At 42.8% G+C, this 16,076-nt stretch overlaps 1 protein-coding gene across 1 annotated transcript in view; it reads left to right on the top strand.

Moving 5' to 3' along the window:
- Window positions 1-16,076, top strand: part of MPP3 (MAGUK p55 scaffold protein 3) — a 78,464-nt gene that overhangs the window by 50,767 nt on the left and 11,621 nt on the right. Inside the window, exons 12-14 of the mRNA XM_054994699.1 lie at window positions 290-331; window positions 2,184-2,348; window positions 3,733-3,813. Coding sequence (XP_054850674.1) covers window positions 290-331; window positions 2,184-2,348; window positions 3,733-3,813 — 288 coding nt within the window. The remainder of the gene's footprint in view (window positions 1-289; window positions 332-2,183; window positions 2,349-3,732; window positions 3,814-16,076) is intronic.

Below are 16,076 nucleotides of genomic sequence, written 5' to 3'. Positions count from 1 at the left end.
GTAAATAAAAAGTTTGTTGACCCCCTTACCTTAAAAGGTGCATTTCCCAAGGAAATAAATTCCTTCTTTGTGCGCTGTCAGGGGTCTGTAAGAGAGGGTAATTTCCCTTTAAACATTATCTCCACACAGCATTATAAATTGAATGTCCAGCTGCAGTGTCTGCCTTTTGCTCTCCTTGCTCCTCAAATGTTCCATGATATCACTGAAGATACAACATGATACTCTCTTTCCTCATTGAGGATACACATTTTTCCTTGTAACATCCTGGCCCTTTTCTCTTTCTTAACAGAAGACTGTGATTGTGAGGGATACTTCAATGGACAATATATAGGTGAGGAACTGGACTTTTTAAAACCTGTTTGGATCTTGACTGTGGGCATCTTACATCAGTGCCTTCTTCTTGCACGGCAGCCAGAGTGGTGGTGTAGTTAGAATGTCGGGCAAAGATCTGGGAGGTGCCAGTTCAGATCCTCACTTTGCCAACTGAAGCTTGCTGGGTGAGCTTGGGCCAGTCTCACACTCTCGACCTAACCTACTTCACAGTGTTGCTGTGCAGAGAAAATAAGAGGATAGGAGAACCATGTAAGCCACTTTGGGTCCTCACTGACGAGAAAAGTGGGCTATAAATTACTGTACTGTATATATTCAGAGCCAAAAGTGTATTCTGAGCTTAGCCCCCCCCCCGAAACAAATTGATTCTGCACCAGACAAAGCCAGTCTACCTAAAACATACCCACCCACCACCCAGCTTTGCTCACACAGAGTTATGTTTTGTTATATAAGACCTAGAAACTTGCAGTTTCCTTTTAAAAGAGGATGAGATACTTAATGCTGGATTTTGCATTTTTGTCATGGTTTTGGTTATGGTTATGATGATATGGGATATGTCTAAATTTTAAGGCTAAATTGTTTGGCAGGTATATTTTCCGTTATTTCATGGGGAAATTCTGAAACTCAAGAATTTTGATGAGGGTGATCACCCCCCCACACTGACTTCAGAACATTGGTGGCCCACTCCTGCATCTAGATATTCCTGGGCTATAGATGGTCAACCCTGACCTCCCAGAGATTATGCTGCTAACAAACAGTCCATCTTCTTCTTAGCTGTTTTTTGGTTCACCACCTGTTGGGCCTCAGGTGAGAGTTTAAAGGGCTGCTTAGGATCCTTGTGCCAGTCTCAGTTTCCCTTATCCTAGAACAACCACCAGTGGGGGTGGGTGAGTGAAACCAGTGTTCCTGAACAGGTGGAGGGTTTGTTCCCCTCACTGTCATATCCATTATTGTGCACATTGCCATGAGTGCTAGCATGGTGGTATAATGGTTAAAGCGTTGGACTAGAATCTGGGAGATCCAGATTTGAATCCACACTCTGCCATGGAAACTCACTGGATGACTTTGGGCCAGTCACTCTCTGTCTCAACCAAAGCTACCTCATGAAGTTCTTCTTGTGAAGATAAAATGGAGACAGAAGGAATGATGTTGTAAGCCATCTTGGGTGTCCATTGGGGAGAAAAATGGGATATATGTATCTAAATAAATAAATGAGGGAGAGCCAAGTTGGCCAAAGGTCCTGATTTACTGACCCTGCTGCTTGTTCTCCCTGAACTGACCCCAACCTCCCAGCCCCTAGCAAGGTGCCTCATTTTTAGGGATGCCAGAAACATGGCCCTGCCCTAGCCCAACCCTGGAGCTGCCTTCCAGAGGAGAAGGATGGTTTTAAGAACACACATGCACACATTAGCAATTCATTAAAATCAGGAGGGGAACTTTGTTTTTAAACCCTGTATATTCAGGATGTTAGGTTGCTGGAGATTTTGGCCAGAGGTTTCTCCACTGCAGCATCTGTGACCTGGAATGCTTCCTTGTAACCCTGCCTGAGCCAATCTCTATGTGTTTAGAAAGCTAGAGAAGATTTTTTGGGACTATGAGCATTCTCCCCCCTCCTTTCTGTTTTGGTTGAATAGTTTTATTGTATGGGTTCTACAAATTTTGTTGAGCATTGCCATTTTTTGAGAGACAGTTGATGTATATTTTAAATTTTTAAAAAAGAGAAAGAAGGGGGACTTGATTTCCTGAAGTTTGAGAATTACTGGATTACTGTGTAGAAGAACAGTCCAGGCTAAGGAAACCTTCAATTAAATGTTGGGTAAAGCATGGCAATAAAGTTGTTTCTGGCTTTGTAGCTGGCTTGCGACGGAGCTTCCGTCTGAGCCGAAAAGAGAAGCAAAACAGCCAGCCTGAAACCAAGCAAGTTGAATCAACTCAGACGTCTGAACTCCTCACGTATGAGGAAGTCACCAAATACCAGCAGCAGCCGGGAGACAGGAAGAGGCTGGTGGTTTTGATCGGTGAGTCATTCTGTGAGAGAGGGATGCAGTTGCCTCACCGAGGGCCATTTTCTGAAATAAGAGGTTCTGGAGCTCAAACTCATCTCTTTCCAAACCTCATAGGAGAGAAGGATATGCCTTAGGGACTCCTGCCTCCTCAGCAAGGTGTGAGGCACTCTGTCGGGGGAGGGAGGATCATATGCAACAATCCTGATTTCATTGTTTGTCTCTCTAGTTCTGCAGAGATGGCATCAGTCTTGGTCAGAGACTGGGCGGTTTCAACTGACCATGTACATTTGTTTATTGTGCAGAGAATCAGTGGTGAAAGGTGTTGAGTGAGAAATGTGTAGGTTAGACTGTTGTAGTCGTAGGGTAGTTGTTTTCTTTCTCCTTTAATTCTCCAATTTGTTTGTCACACTCCTTGGAAGGATTTTAGTGTATATATATATGGGCTTTCAAGTGATCTCCAACTTGAGAACCGTCTGAGCCCTGGCTTCAAGGCCCCACTGCTGATTCTAGTGACAGGCCTCACCGGGGGACATTCTACCCTAGTCAGTTGTAGCACAGTTATCATCATTTGCACATATGGCCGTAATGGGGGCTCCAGACATTATCATTACCCCACTGTTCTCCCGTTCCTTCAACTGCCATTTTTTCTAGGAGCTGTTTTGCTTTGAGGGTTTTTTTGTTTAGCTTTTGTGTGGGATAGAAGCACCAGCTCTCTAGGGTGGGTGTGCTCTTTATGGTACTACCATATTTACTTGAAAGGAAGAAGATTCTGAATGTAAAAGGATCCTCTAAAAGAAGGTTGTGCACAACTGCTTTTAATTACTGTAACTTGTTTGCAACTTGAAGGCAGCTCCCTCTTTTTTTCTGGATGGCACACGTGGAAAAGAACCAAGTCTTCATTTGTTGCAAGCATAAATGAACTAATTTCTATAAGGTACTTTCCTGGCATCAAGCATAGTAATTGATAATGGTAACATCCTCCTCCTTGAAATCTCTGAAGAGCTTCAAATGTGATAGAGATCTGGGGAACTGGAGGCATCAGTACAGTTCCTCTCTCTGCTTCCAAAATGGAGCTTTCACATCTTCCTCCACCTGTCCACATTCTGGGTTTTGCCATCTGCCTTCAGGAAGAGGCATGAACTTTTTGTTTCAGACATGGTGTTGAAACACATGAATAAGAAGAACAAGACACCATTGTGGTTCTTGTTCCTTCCACTCCTTTGTATTTCCATTATGTTCCAAGCGCCCCCCTCCCCATCTCAGTCACTGACAGAGGTGTTCCTCAGAGTAAAATGAGCGAGGCCTACTCCTGGCCTGTATTTTTTTTCCATTTCTTTTACTGCAGGGCACCTTTACAGTCTGCCCACTGACACACCTTTTTCTTCTGTCCCCTCAGGTTCTTTGGGGTCCCGGTTAAATGAACTCAAGCAGAAGGTGGTGGCAGAGAATCCACAGGAGTATGGAGTTGCTGTACCACGTAAGTACCCTTTTAAAGTACTGTATTTCTCCCTTGCCCTCCCTCCATAGCACTGGAATACTTTATTGCAACTTGACAGCTGTCCGTGGTTTGTTTCCTGCAACTTTAGAAGTGTTGGATTGGTGGGCTCTGTGGGGAAGGCAAATATCCAGAGATCTGGGCATTACCAGGAGGTAAAGAACCAGCAAGGGAGAGCAAGAGGCTAAGGCAGAATGGGCAAAACGGAAATGTTCAGGAGGGCATTTTTACACAGCGATTGGAATGGTAGTATGATGGAAGAGCACATGAGGTCACTTGTGTAGGAGATAGTAATGTAATCTGTTGCATGTTTATTGAATATATATCACCTCTTTTTTACTGCAGTGTTCTCTCTACTTTTGTAGCCCCTTTTCTTCATGATGGTATGTCAGGCCTCAGACTGTTTTTCATTTGCATGGATGTTCCAGCTCTGCAATCCTAGGCTTACTGCCTTGTTTATTGGAGGTCTCCGCCGCCTAATTGGATAGCTTTTCGTATTTTGTAAAGTCTCAGTGAAAAAGGCAGGCTAGAGATGATGATGATGATGATGATGATGATGATGATGATGATGATGATGATGATGATGATGATGATGATGATGCGATAGGCAGAAGGAGCAGCACTAGGCAGACATGGGTTAAGGAAGAGATAGCCCTAGTAAGGGCTTTTCCCGGGTGGTACGGTCCTGTACACTGTACTGGCACTTTGGACGGCAGGCTCAGGCCCCCAGGGTGGCAACCATCATGAGTACCAGCACTTCTTTTTTAGGAAAAAAAGCACCGCTTCTAGTGCTGTTTGGGACTGAGATTTATATGGAGAGGGCCAGCTAATCAGAATGCTGCAAGCTCCGAGAGAATGTGCTTCACATCCTCCAGGAGTGCCAAATGAAATTCATCATAGAACAATGAGGACAGGAGGCAAAGAGCATCTCAAGTGCAGATTCACAGGGCCATCCTAAGCAGAGTTACACCCTTTGAGGTCCATTGGGCATAGAAGGGTATAATTCTGCTTAGGGTGGCAGCATTAAATGGTGAAGCACACTTTACAATTGAGTGTGTTGCATTGAAGTCAAAGCAAATCTGAGTGAATTTCACTGCAAATAAGTCATAGCAGGTCATGGAAGATTCTTCCTGTTTGTTTAGCAGCCTCGATTGTAAAGTGTGCTTCACCATTTAGGAAAACTTATTATCACATATTGAATAGATATAGTAGAGAAACACATTTTTTAATGTCCACCATGATAGCTAGGTACTAAAGTACTAAGGCCTTCAATTCATGTTTAGTGGGACTCATTCAGAGTCTTCTGTCACATCCAGTTCTGCCCTTGTCCCTAATAATCTGAAACTCACAGCTCTGCAGAATAATAGGAAGGTACCTGAGCTCTAGGCATACAGGAGCAATGGTATCAAGGAGCTGCCGCTCAGTGGTAAAACATTTGCCTGGCACGCAGAAGGTCCCAGGTGCAATCTCTGGCATCTTCAGTTAAAAGGATCAGGTAGAAGCTGATATAAAAAATCCTCCAGCTGACACCCTGGAGAGCTGTTGCCAGTGAGTAGACAATACTGTTCTTGATAGATCAATGGGCTGAAGGTAACTTCATGTGTTTATGCTCTCCCTTTTCCAGAAGTCAACTACAACTTCAGAATAACTAGTGAAGTCAGCTGGTTAGTCATCAAAGAGAAGCTCGCAACCTATTGGGATCTGTCAGTTTCAAAGAGCTTGAGTAGATGCAGTGATTCTCATCAAGTAATGATCTGTCCATGACAATGGTGATTAAGAACTCTTCCACCTTCAGATCCCCACGGGTCCCCCAAATTCTGTTTGCTTATCCTCTTGGCTCCAAAGCAACTTCCAGGCACCTTGATACATTCCTTAATAATTCCACTAGTACATTAAAGGCCTCTGGAATAGCCTTCTCCATAGTGCAGCACTGAGACACAGAGGCAGAGCTCTTTAGTTATTATTACCAGAGGTTCCACTAACTGTGGAACCAGATAGGTCCTAAGAGACAGCGCTCCTCTGAGCCAGTTGGGGTCAAGTAAAGGGTGGCTGGTGGGACATACGAACATATGAAGCTGTCTCCTGCCAGGTCAGCTGAGCATGGTCTTTAGTGACCAGCCTAACTTTTCCAGGCTCTTAATCTGAGAGGGGGTTCTTTCCAACACTAGCACCCTGAAAAAGGATTTCCTTTTTCCTCCAGTTAAAGGATTTCCTAGGGGTTAAACTTGGGACTGTCTGCATACAAAGCAGGTGGTCTTCCACTGAGCCTCAGCCTGTTTCATTCACTGCTTATCCTTGCTGCTGTTCATTCTCCCATTCCCATACTGAAATGTGGTCTCTGCTCCAACAAAGTCCTCAGGATAGCTGTCCTTTGTTTATTGCATGGGACTGGACAGATGTTCCAGTTAACCATTCTTGTCTTGGAACAGGATGTTGGAATAACCCATATAGCCACACTCAGTCATCAGAGAGAGAGAACTAGCAAGATTGAGACAACTGGCAGCTCTAACATGGAACAAATAGATATTCTGAAGCCTCCATTATTTACATTTACATGTGACTCACCACTTGGGCTGTGAGGCAGGAGGACAAAAGTGTTCCCAAATGCAGCTGCGATGGGTCTGAGCTGATCCCCTGCTTGTTCATGGCGTGAGATTGAAATCATGTGCTAAATTAAATGCATGTGTATAGCAATGTGCAAAAGAAATCAAGAAGTGTCCCAGAACATCATAAATCATGTGCGTGCATGCGTGCTCCAGCCATAATCCAGTCCCTGTGCCCAGTCCAGCTGCCTATTTCTGATGATTTGAGAGCTGCACAGATGGACCCTTGATCCTCTGGGGATCCCAAATGCAGATGGTGCCTTCTACCTTGAAGTGTTGGACATGCACCTGAGCGGTGTGTGTGTGTGTGTGCACGCGCGCGCTTCTCATGCCAAGTGGAGGGGGGGCGGGTTTGCCTGCCCTCCTGTGGGATTCTTTTTGGTCTGTTCACTATGATTTTCAACTTACTGTTCAGAGCCTACCCAGTCCCCAGGGCATTATAAACAGAGAGGGTTGGCATAGTATTTGAGCAGTCAGATATCTGTCTCAGCACTGGCAAGGCCTTGCTATTTCTGTCAGACTCATGAGAGTGAAAAGGAAATAAAAGGATATCTATCACAAATGTCTTCTCAATAATCAAGATTCTGCCACCCAACAGACCCCTCTAAGCAACCCAGATCACAGAAGGTGATCATGGTGCAGAGACCACAGCAAAAAGGCCCCGGGTGACTTCAGCAAGCAAGCCATGCCACGTACTGGATGGTTGTAAGTCCCAGGATGTCTAGCCAATCTGGTTTAGGGCGAAATTCCTTCCTGACACCAGACTATAGTGATTAGTCAACCCTGAATGTGAACGAAACCTACCTTGAGTCATCCCAGACAAAAATGCTATTTACTAAAAAATCTTTACTGGTTGGGACACTTCTTAATGCTTCTGGGATGGCGTTAAGGAGAGGCCACCCCCACCCCCAAATGAACATATAGGGGAAATAAGCCTTTCTTGACCTCACTGAGCTACAAATAAAAACTGCTGGATTCATTTTCAGATACATCTCTGTACCTATTTTTTGCATTGTTTCTAATTTTTGTGATCCTAACGTTATTACATGGCTTATTGGGTGTCTCATGCTATTTGATTGCATTATTTTTGCAGGATAATCTGCCTGGAGTCTGAGCAAGAAAGGTGGGCTATAAATAAAGTAACTACAGTAAATATTCCAGGCAAAAACCATTCAAGGGTTTTACATTCCTGTAGCATGAAGACTTTTGATATTCAGCCTGGAGTCTTTAGTAATTGTATGTGCAAACCTTCTTGAGTAGCTTTCCTCCTCTCTTTAATGCGCTACTTTTTGCTGTCAAGCCTCTGCTGTCTAATGCTATTTAGAAGCTCATGCTCTTCAGTTATATTTACTGCAGGTTGCTAAGAGTGAAACAGTGTCATCTTTTGGTGCTGAGAGCCCATCTGGGCCAACACATAGTTGTTAGTTTAGTACAGAACTGTTGAGTGGCACATATTTGGGAATGAAGGTGGGGGCAGAACTGGGGATGGCTCACCTCTAGAGCATCCTTATAGGGTTTCAGTACCTTGCTGCTACTGGGGCTGTGGACCAGTGGTAGAGCATCTGTTTGGCGTACGGAAAGTCCCAGGTGCAGTCTCCAGCATCTCCAGTCAAGAGGATCAGGTAGGAGGTGATGTGGAGGGATCTCTGTCTGAGACTCCGGAGAGCTGCTGCCATTCAAAATAGTCTTGGCTGACTTTGATGGTCAGATGTTCTGATTTGGTAGGCAAGGTCACGGGTGCATGCAAGTTTCTGATTGGAAAAAAAAACCTACAGTTGTATTGGGAACTCTAACTAGATATTTGAAATTGGTGTTCCTCTTCTTTTTTCTAGGAAGAGTAAAAAAGATCCTGGCAGGATTTGAACACAGTTCTTGATCTCCTTTGTTTCCTTATAACACAAGATAGAAGCAAGAGAGTGCATTTGTGTTCCTGTTAAATGTGGCGGTTTCACCTCCGATTATTAGATTCCATTTGTGATAGCTCCATTTGGTACAGATGCCTGCTTGTGTCATCTTTAAGATGTGGCCCTGGTTTAGAACCATTTGGGATGCATCTCCTGCCTCAGAAGAAGAATAAACCATTGCTAGTCACTGAACAGGAATGTAATACATAATAAATCATAGTGAGAGAGCCAGTATCGTCTAGTGGTTAGAGAAGGACCTGTTTGTATAGTACGCTGTTTGCAGGTCCATCCCAGGGTCTGCTCCAGAGACCATCGGCATAGACTGGGGGCTGCTGGGTGAAACCTGATTTCCAGGCAGGCAGGCCCCAACTTGGGTCAGAACCATGGCATGCAGGGAGAGGGGCTTAATGCCTCTCCTTTTCCCCATATAATGTTGTTGACCTGAAATGGAACTACTGTTTGTCCCATTGGGGAAACATTCTCTTAATCCGCTGGTATCCACATAGGTCCCAATGGAGCAAACAGTGACTCTATGGAGTGGTTTCAGAATGGGAAAATGACATGGAGCGGGAGGCTTAATTCCCCTCTTCCTTTGTACCACTGGAAACCTCTATAAATTCCTAGAATGGAAGAGAGCCATTACAGTTAGTTTGGTGTGAGTGCTGCATTTTCTCCATGAGAGATCTGTACCCTTTCTTGTTCTCCCCCAAACCACATTTGTGCGGGTTCCTGGGAGAAAGAAATGCCTATTAAACCACAGTTTAGGTATGCCTTAAGGTATAGGGAGGAAGAGAAAAGAAAGGACATAGAAGTTAACAAATTAAAACTGAGCAAGGCAGCTAAGTGTGAAAATGGCAGATAAGATGTGGGAAAACAGATATTAGGAGTGTTGCAATTCGCACCTCTGTTAGGGTGTTTCAGTATTATTTATCATATAAATGATTTATGCGACCAGTAAGATTAAACAGAATAGTTGGAATTAATTTATTTTATGGTTGGCAATGTTGTGCTTTCTATACAAATTTCCACTGGAACGCCAATGTGGTGTAGTGGTTGGAGTGTCAGAGCAGGATTTGGCAGAGACTCTGGTGTGAATCCAAATTCTGTTATGGAAGCTCGCTTGGTGAACTTGGGCCAGTCACCTCTGTCAGCCTAACCTACCTAACAAAATGGAGAAGAGAATGATGCAAGCTGATTTGGGTCTCCACTGGGGAGAAAGGTGGGCTATAAATGAAATAAATAAAATATGCCTTGGGTAGCAGTGCAAATTCAGAGGGTTTAGTCACAAGTAATGCATGTCATTTTCTGAATGTTGGTGCGAAGCTGAAAAAAATGTGTTGAGTATTTTGAATTATCTAGAAATTGAGAGGCTGGTCCAAGAATGCTTTTCATGCAAACAGTATTGATAATGGTCCCAGTTGTATTATCCTCCCAATAAAAATGTGTTTTGCCACCAGCTACCATGGAATCATTAATCAAAAGATTTGAAAAGAACTTGGATGTGATTTGAAGAAGTAATGGACAATTCATTTTTGTGTTTCAGAAATGGTGTGGTTGGCTCATGCTATAGTTTTGTTGTAGAAAAAAAAAACCAGCTGCTGCACAAAGTTGTAGCTGCTTCTTGTCTTTGTTCCATTGTCCATTTTCCTCTCCCACCTGCTGTAATGAGCAGATTTCCAGCTGTGCTGCACTGCAGGCAGGACAGAAGAGAGAAGGCAGAATGTGGGAGAATGAACAACAACTCATGAGAAGCAATTACTCTGAAAAAGGGTCTGGTTATTGGGAGAGGGGCATGCTCTAGGGACTCTTCTCTTCCTCTATTTTTGCTTCTTGCTTCTAACCTAACAGAGCCACATACCCACTTTTTCCATTTCCCTCCCATCTGCTCATTGGAAGCTCTTCTCTGTCAGCATTTCTGCTTTTAGAAATAGTCGGTCTGGAAAGGATTGGCAGCAACAATACTGGGGAGATGAGAAATCAAGTTAACACCATATCAGTGGGGGTAACTTGTTTTGTTCCAACTACATTAGGAAGGAAGAAAAAAAAGGGAAATCTGGTTTTCTGCAATGCCCCCAAAATGGTGTGTGTGTGTGTGTGTGATTAGCCTTGTAAGCCAAATGATTCAATTTTGAACATGCCAGAACTGAGTAAGGGCAAGATTGTCAAAAATATAGCTGATAAATAATTGAAATATATGTCAAACGAGCTTGCCTATAGAAAGAGAACTGATTTTTGGGAAACTAATGAGGAGATTATATAAATGCTAGTGGTGTTGGACCAGATGTGGAGTATCATCTCTGGCTTCAGTAAAGGCACAGGGGAAAGAAGACGTGGTTGCTGAAGGCAAGGCTTCTGCGGCACAAAGAAAATGTTGGAATTAATGAGCTGTGCATGGGAAGAAGGACTGTGTTACTCTGTACACTGAGGGAAAAAATCAAAATTCTGCACCAGATTCTCCGGAGCAGAGAGCAATTGGTGAGAGTGTGCAAGAGCAGGGAGTTGGTCAGACTTAGGTACTACTAGGATACTACAGGACCTAGGACAGCTCCCAGGGACCACACAAGCTGATCTGATCAAGAAGTCCCCAAAAGGGCTTGATGACTGCTGGAGCTCTGCCCTTTAATTGAAGCTGCCAGGGGTGGCACACTGGCACCGTTTGGGATCGACCAAGGATTATGTCTCCCACTTTCTCCATTGAAGGCTTATAAGCAGAGCAACAATGAAGGATTTGGTGGATTGATTCAGACTTCTCACCTCAGTCTTGAAACTTGCAAACATCCAGCTTCCCAAGGGCTCTGGGAACTTACTGATTTGAGGTCCTTATTGTCAAGGTCACCATCAGAGGGATGTGGGCATTGGGTCGCAGCACAATATAAATTAGGCAAATGTGTGTGTAATTCAGTGGGACTTTTCTCTAATTGTTATAACTATTTAATTGACATTTATTCCCAATGGTGTGTTTAAGAGCCAGCATGTAGTGCTTAAGAGTGTAGGACTAGGATCTGGGAGATCCCGGTTTGAATCCCCACTGTGCCTTGGAAGCTCACTGGTTGACCTTGGATCAGTCTCTCTCTCTCTCTCTCTCTCTCTCTCTCTGTCTTTGTGCCTAACAGGATTTTTATGAGAGTATAATGGAGAAGAAGGGGGCAATGTAAGCTTCTTTGGGTATTCATTGGGGAGAAAAGCAGGGTATACATATCTAAAATAAATACATACTATTGATGAAGCTCTCTGCAACAAAGAACATGTTCTGTATGAACTGAGAAAAAAGAACTTGAAAACTAATGGACAGAGAAAGGAGGAGCAGTGGCGTAGGGGAGAATCTTTGACAATGTGTCATGTTCGCCTACAGAGCTGTTGATGCATGTCTGGGGATGAATATAACAGCAGACTGTAGGTGTATGTATGTATCACATTTGTCTTTTAAGTGGCTGCCATGCAAACCAATGCTTAAGCAGTGGTTATTTGTGCGGCATCATCAACTTGTCTAGGGCAGAAAAAGAAGCAGGGAGGAGTTATATCAAAGTAAAATTGATAGGGGAACTGTTGATGGAGGGACTATTAAGTTATTGCTTTTCTCTCCCGCCTCCCCATTAAATGACTCACACAAGTTTAAAAGCACCAAATATACAAAACCGCAGCAATAATAAAAGCACTATAAAACAATAAAAAGTGAGAATCCCAGCCTGCAGCTGATAATAAAACAGCAAATAAGATCAAAGTAAGACAACATCAGCCAGTCTAAAGATAAACATTTAAATCTAAGCATAAAAAGAAAAAGTAAAGCATGCTTATTGACAGGGCTCATTTCCAGGGGGAACGCGCAGGAATGCAGTTCCCCAAAGAGGTCATATGTCAGGTGGCCCCACCCACCTGACTCTCAGCCATTTTGGGCCCGTTTTGGCCTGGATTGGGCCTCTGATGGGTGGTGGATCACTCTTCTGTTCAGCAGCAGCTCAATCCTGACCATTTTGGGCCCCTTTTTGGCCATTTTCAGCCCCTTTTTGCCATTTTGGGCCCAATTTCGGCCCTGAATGGCCAGGATTGGGTCCAAAGCAGCCAGGGTAGGTGATGTCAGGGGTGTGTGGCATATGCAAACCAGTTATGCTAATGACACATTTCCAGTGATGGCAAGGGGTGTGGCATATGCAAATGAGTTGTGCTAATGAGTTATGCTAATAAGTTCCTCCAGCTCTTTTTCTATGAAATGACCCCTGCTTATTGGCCATGCTCTGCTATGCCACAGAATATTTTGAGAACAGCCAGGTCAGAGCTTATGGTGTTGCTCGTAGTGTGCCTGCTTTGGCATAAGAGAAAGTCTGAACCTTCTTTAAGAGACTCAAAGGGAACAAGATTAAGCAGGTCTAAATCCTAGACCTAAATCCTAATGAGTTCAGTAGGACTTCCTCCCAGATAAAAATACATAAGATTATATCCTAAATGGTTTATACTGTGATGTGCAAGTAGTTATCATGAAGGATCTCCTGGTACATGCCTTACTTAATCTTAGGTCAAAATATTTCTTTTTACCCAAGCTTTTAACTAAGAGCTTCCATCTTGTTTAAGGCTGTTATAAGGACTGCTCCTAGTCTGAGGACTGTTTTATGAATACCATTGTAGGCTGCCAATGGTCCTGTCCTAAGCAGAGTCTTTCTACATACTTCTAAATCCACTGAAGTCAATGGGCTCAGAAGGGCATCACTGTGCTTGGGATTGCACTGTTTGTTTTATGCTATTTTAATGGCTTGTTTGTTGTTGATTTATTGTTTTTGTTGTGAGCACCTTGCAAAGATCTCTGAAGAGGCAGGGTATACATTCTCTAAATAAATGCATGTGTCTCCTAGCAGAGCCATGAGTTAATACACTGGTATATCATTGTACCAGCTTGAAAGTAAATTATTTTGTCCTGTTCTTCTGCAGTTTTTGTACTATGAATAGTGAATGTGTAAAAGGAAGACAAGAACACAGTCAGGACAAAACGAGAACCACTAGAAATTATTATTATTACTAATAACACTATTGATTAATGCATGATGCTTTACCGAACAATAAGAACAATAAGAGAGGTCCCTATCCCAGGGAACAGAGAGCCTAAAATTGATACCAGGTAGCCAGCAGAGGAGAGGAAGGAGATGGAGGTGAGGACAATGGGATCTTTCAGCGGCATTTGACACGGTTGACTATGAACTGTTGGCCCACCACCTCGCTGAAGTGGGGATCCAAGGGATTGCCTTGCAGTGGCTTGCCTTTTTTCTCCACGGTTGGGGACAAAGGGTGGCACTTGAGGAGAGCTTATCCACACTCCAGACTTTAGTGTGTGGTGTCCTGCAAAGGACAATACTCTCCCCCTTGCTATTCAACCAGTCCTGGCCCCAACCTGGAGGAACTCTCTGTCGGAGGGCACCTGGGCCCACCAAGACCTTATGTCATTTTGGCGGGCCTGTAAGACGGAGTTGTTTCACCAGGCATATGGTTGAGGCCAGTCTTTGATTTTCTGATTGTTTTAGGAGCCTCCCTACCGGTCTCCTGCCAAGGGGGCGACAAAAGTCTCCTGCCCCCCTATAAATGCAGTCACTAGAATATTATCAAACTGTGGCCCCCACCCACTCCCTTTGGTTTGTTTTATGCTATGATTGGGGAAATTGGAGGGGGCCACCATCTGATATGCTGTTTTATGTATTTATGTTTTCTGGATTTTAAATCCGTCTGTCTATCAAATGCTTATTGAGCATTTTATTGTACCGCGCCTTGAACTTGTTCGTGGGGAGGGTGGGCTAAAAACTGAATGAATAAAATAAAAATAAATAAATAAATATGGTGCAGTAAGGTCAGATAGACATAGTTCTAGTAGGGAATGAGGTTAAATGGTTGAGCTCCAAAGGCTTCATAGAAAATCTGAGATTTGAAAAACAATTTGAAGGAAGGCAGATGACACGTCAGTATCCTAACAATGAATTCCAAATTTTAACAGAGGTGGGGGATGGCACTACCAGAAGAGTCCTAAAATGCTGGGAACAGGCTACTGAGGATGCTGACATAGTGTAAGATGCTTTGATGGACCTGCAAGTGAGAACACTGGCCCAGTATCTGGATGGACTTTTGAACTTACTTTGTGAATTCTCTGTTTCATTGAGTGGAACTCAGAGACGAGTCTAGGGCCAAACCATACAAGGAAATCTTTTCTAATGCTCTTCTGATTACTCTTTGAGCCAGTTGACCTGTGTACTCCATTGTAAGTGTCGCTTTGTGCTACAGTGCCTAATTCTTGTGCTAAAGTGTTTTCCTTCTTGTGCTTGGTAATAACCAACCATCAAGAGAATGAATGAAATTAAAGAAGATAGACTTCTAAGCAGTTAGCAAAACTCCCAGGTTTCCAGAATTAAGATTCTAATAAGAGTTCATGTGACAGCAATCATTCCAGAAAGGGTAGATCCGTATTATTGTAGCAAAAATAAATAGGAGCCCTGTGGCATCTGAAAGACTAACCAGCATTTATTCCACCATATGCTGTTTTTGGAATAGAGCCCACTTCATCATGTGCAACATGGCAGAGGTCATCAATAGGCAGGTCTTTATATATAACTTCCCATATAATTGTCTGCCTAGTGGAGATTCCCCGAAGTTAAAAAAAAAAAATTGAAAAAAAGCCTGATGTGGGCAAAATATATTATCCAGAAGGAATAGAACAATTCAGAGCAGCTGTGAGTCCATTAAAGAGGGAAAAAATGAGAGGGGAACTAGGTTGTTCAAGTCCTTGAAAGCTTAAAAGATCTAGGAAGGACAGATAATTTTTTTCCACTGCCACCCTACAATTTCTTGCAGACTTTCAGCTTGTTTTATATATTTTCTCCTCTGTGTCTTTGATAAGTTAAGTAGTTTTTAAACAAGTCTTTTGGGTCCCAGTTTGAACCCCTTTAATTTTAGTCAATAAGGCACGTGAACAATTATTTCATTTATATAAACCCTTTAAAAGTCCTCCTCCTCCTTTTCACTCTCTGTGTGTTTCACATATGAAAATTATGTTGGCGTCATCCTTTTTAATACCTTGGCATTTCTGTTAAATGGATTGATCAATCCCGTTAAATCCAGTGTCAACAACTTCATTTTATTATACATAGTTATTTGTACTTAAGAAAGCAAGAATAAAAATATTCTTAAGAAAGAGGTTGAGAAGAAGGGGGATGTGTTGTATTCTCCCCTTCCTACAGCAGATATGATCTTATAATTGAATGCTTGGAAATCAGTTCTGCAGGTTTTTCCCTATGGTTCCCTAATCCCCCAATTCCCCTTTCCTTCCTGCCAACTGAGAGCTGGAAAAGAGCTTCATTCTTTTCCAGCTCTCAATTAATTTCTACTTCATTTGCCTCTAATTTAATCAGTTTTTGTTAATTTCCTTTGCTTCCTCTACTAATATAATTATCACAATCTTTCTTTCTATCATTAATCTAAAAGATAAGCCCTATTTATATGGAAGCTCTTCTTTGTTTTATCTTCTAGTAAAACACTTAAGCTCTTCTCTCCACAAGGTGATACTTAATAAAGAAGGAAAAGTAAAAACTTCTAACCCATCTTATTTAACTTTACTTCCTTTCTGATGTTAAAAACAGGATTCATTTTAATTTCCATATTTGAACTTGAATCAGTACAACCTATTAAAGTTCTGAATATTTTCCAAAATTTCTCCTTTTGTTTTTCTCTCAAAACTCTGAATTCTTAAGTTATTTTTCCTAGTCTTGTT

The sequence above is a fragment of the Eublepharis macularius genome, chromosome 12 (assembly GCF_028583425.1).
Source record: "Eublepharis macularius isolate TG4126 chromosome 12, MPM_Emac_v1.0, whole genome shotgun sequence".
In the NCBI taxonomy this organism is placed as follows: Eukaryota; Metazoa; Chordata; class Lepidosauria; order Squamata; family Eublepharidae; genus Eublepharis; species Eublepharis macularius.
This window is presented reverse-complemented; position numbering and strand designations above follow the sequence as displayed.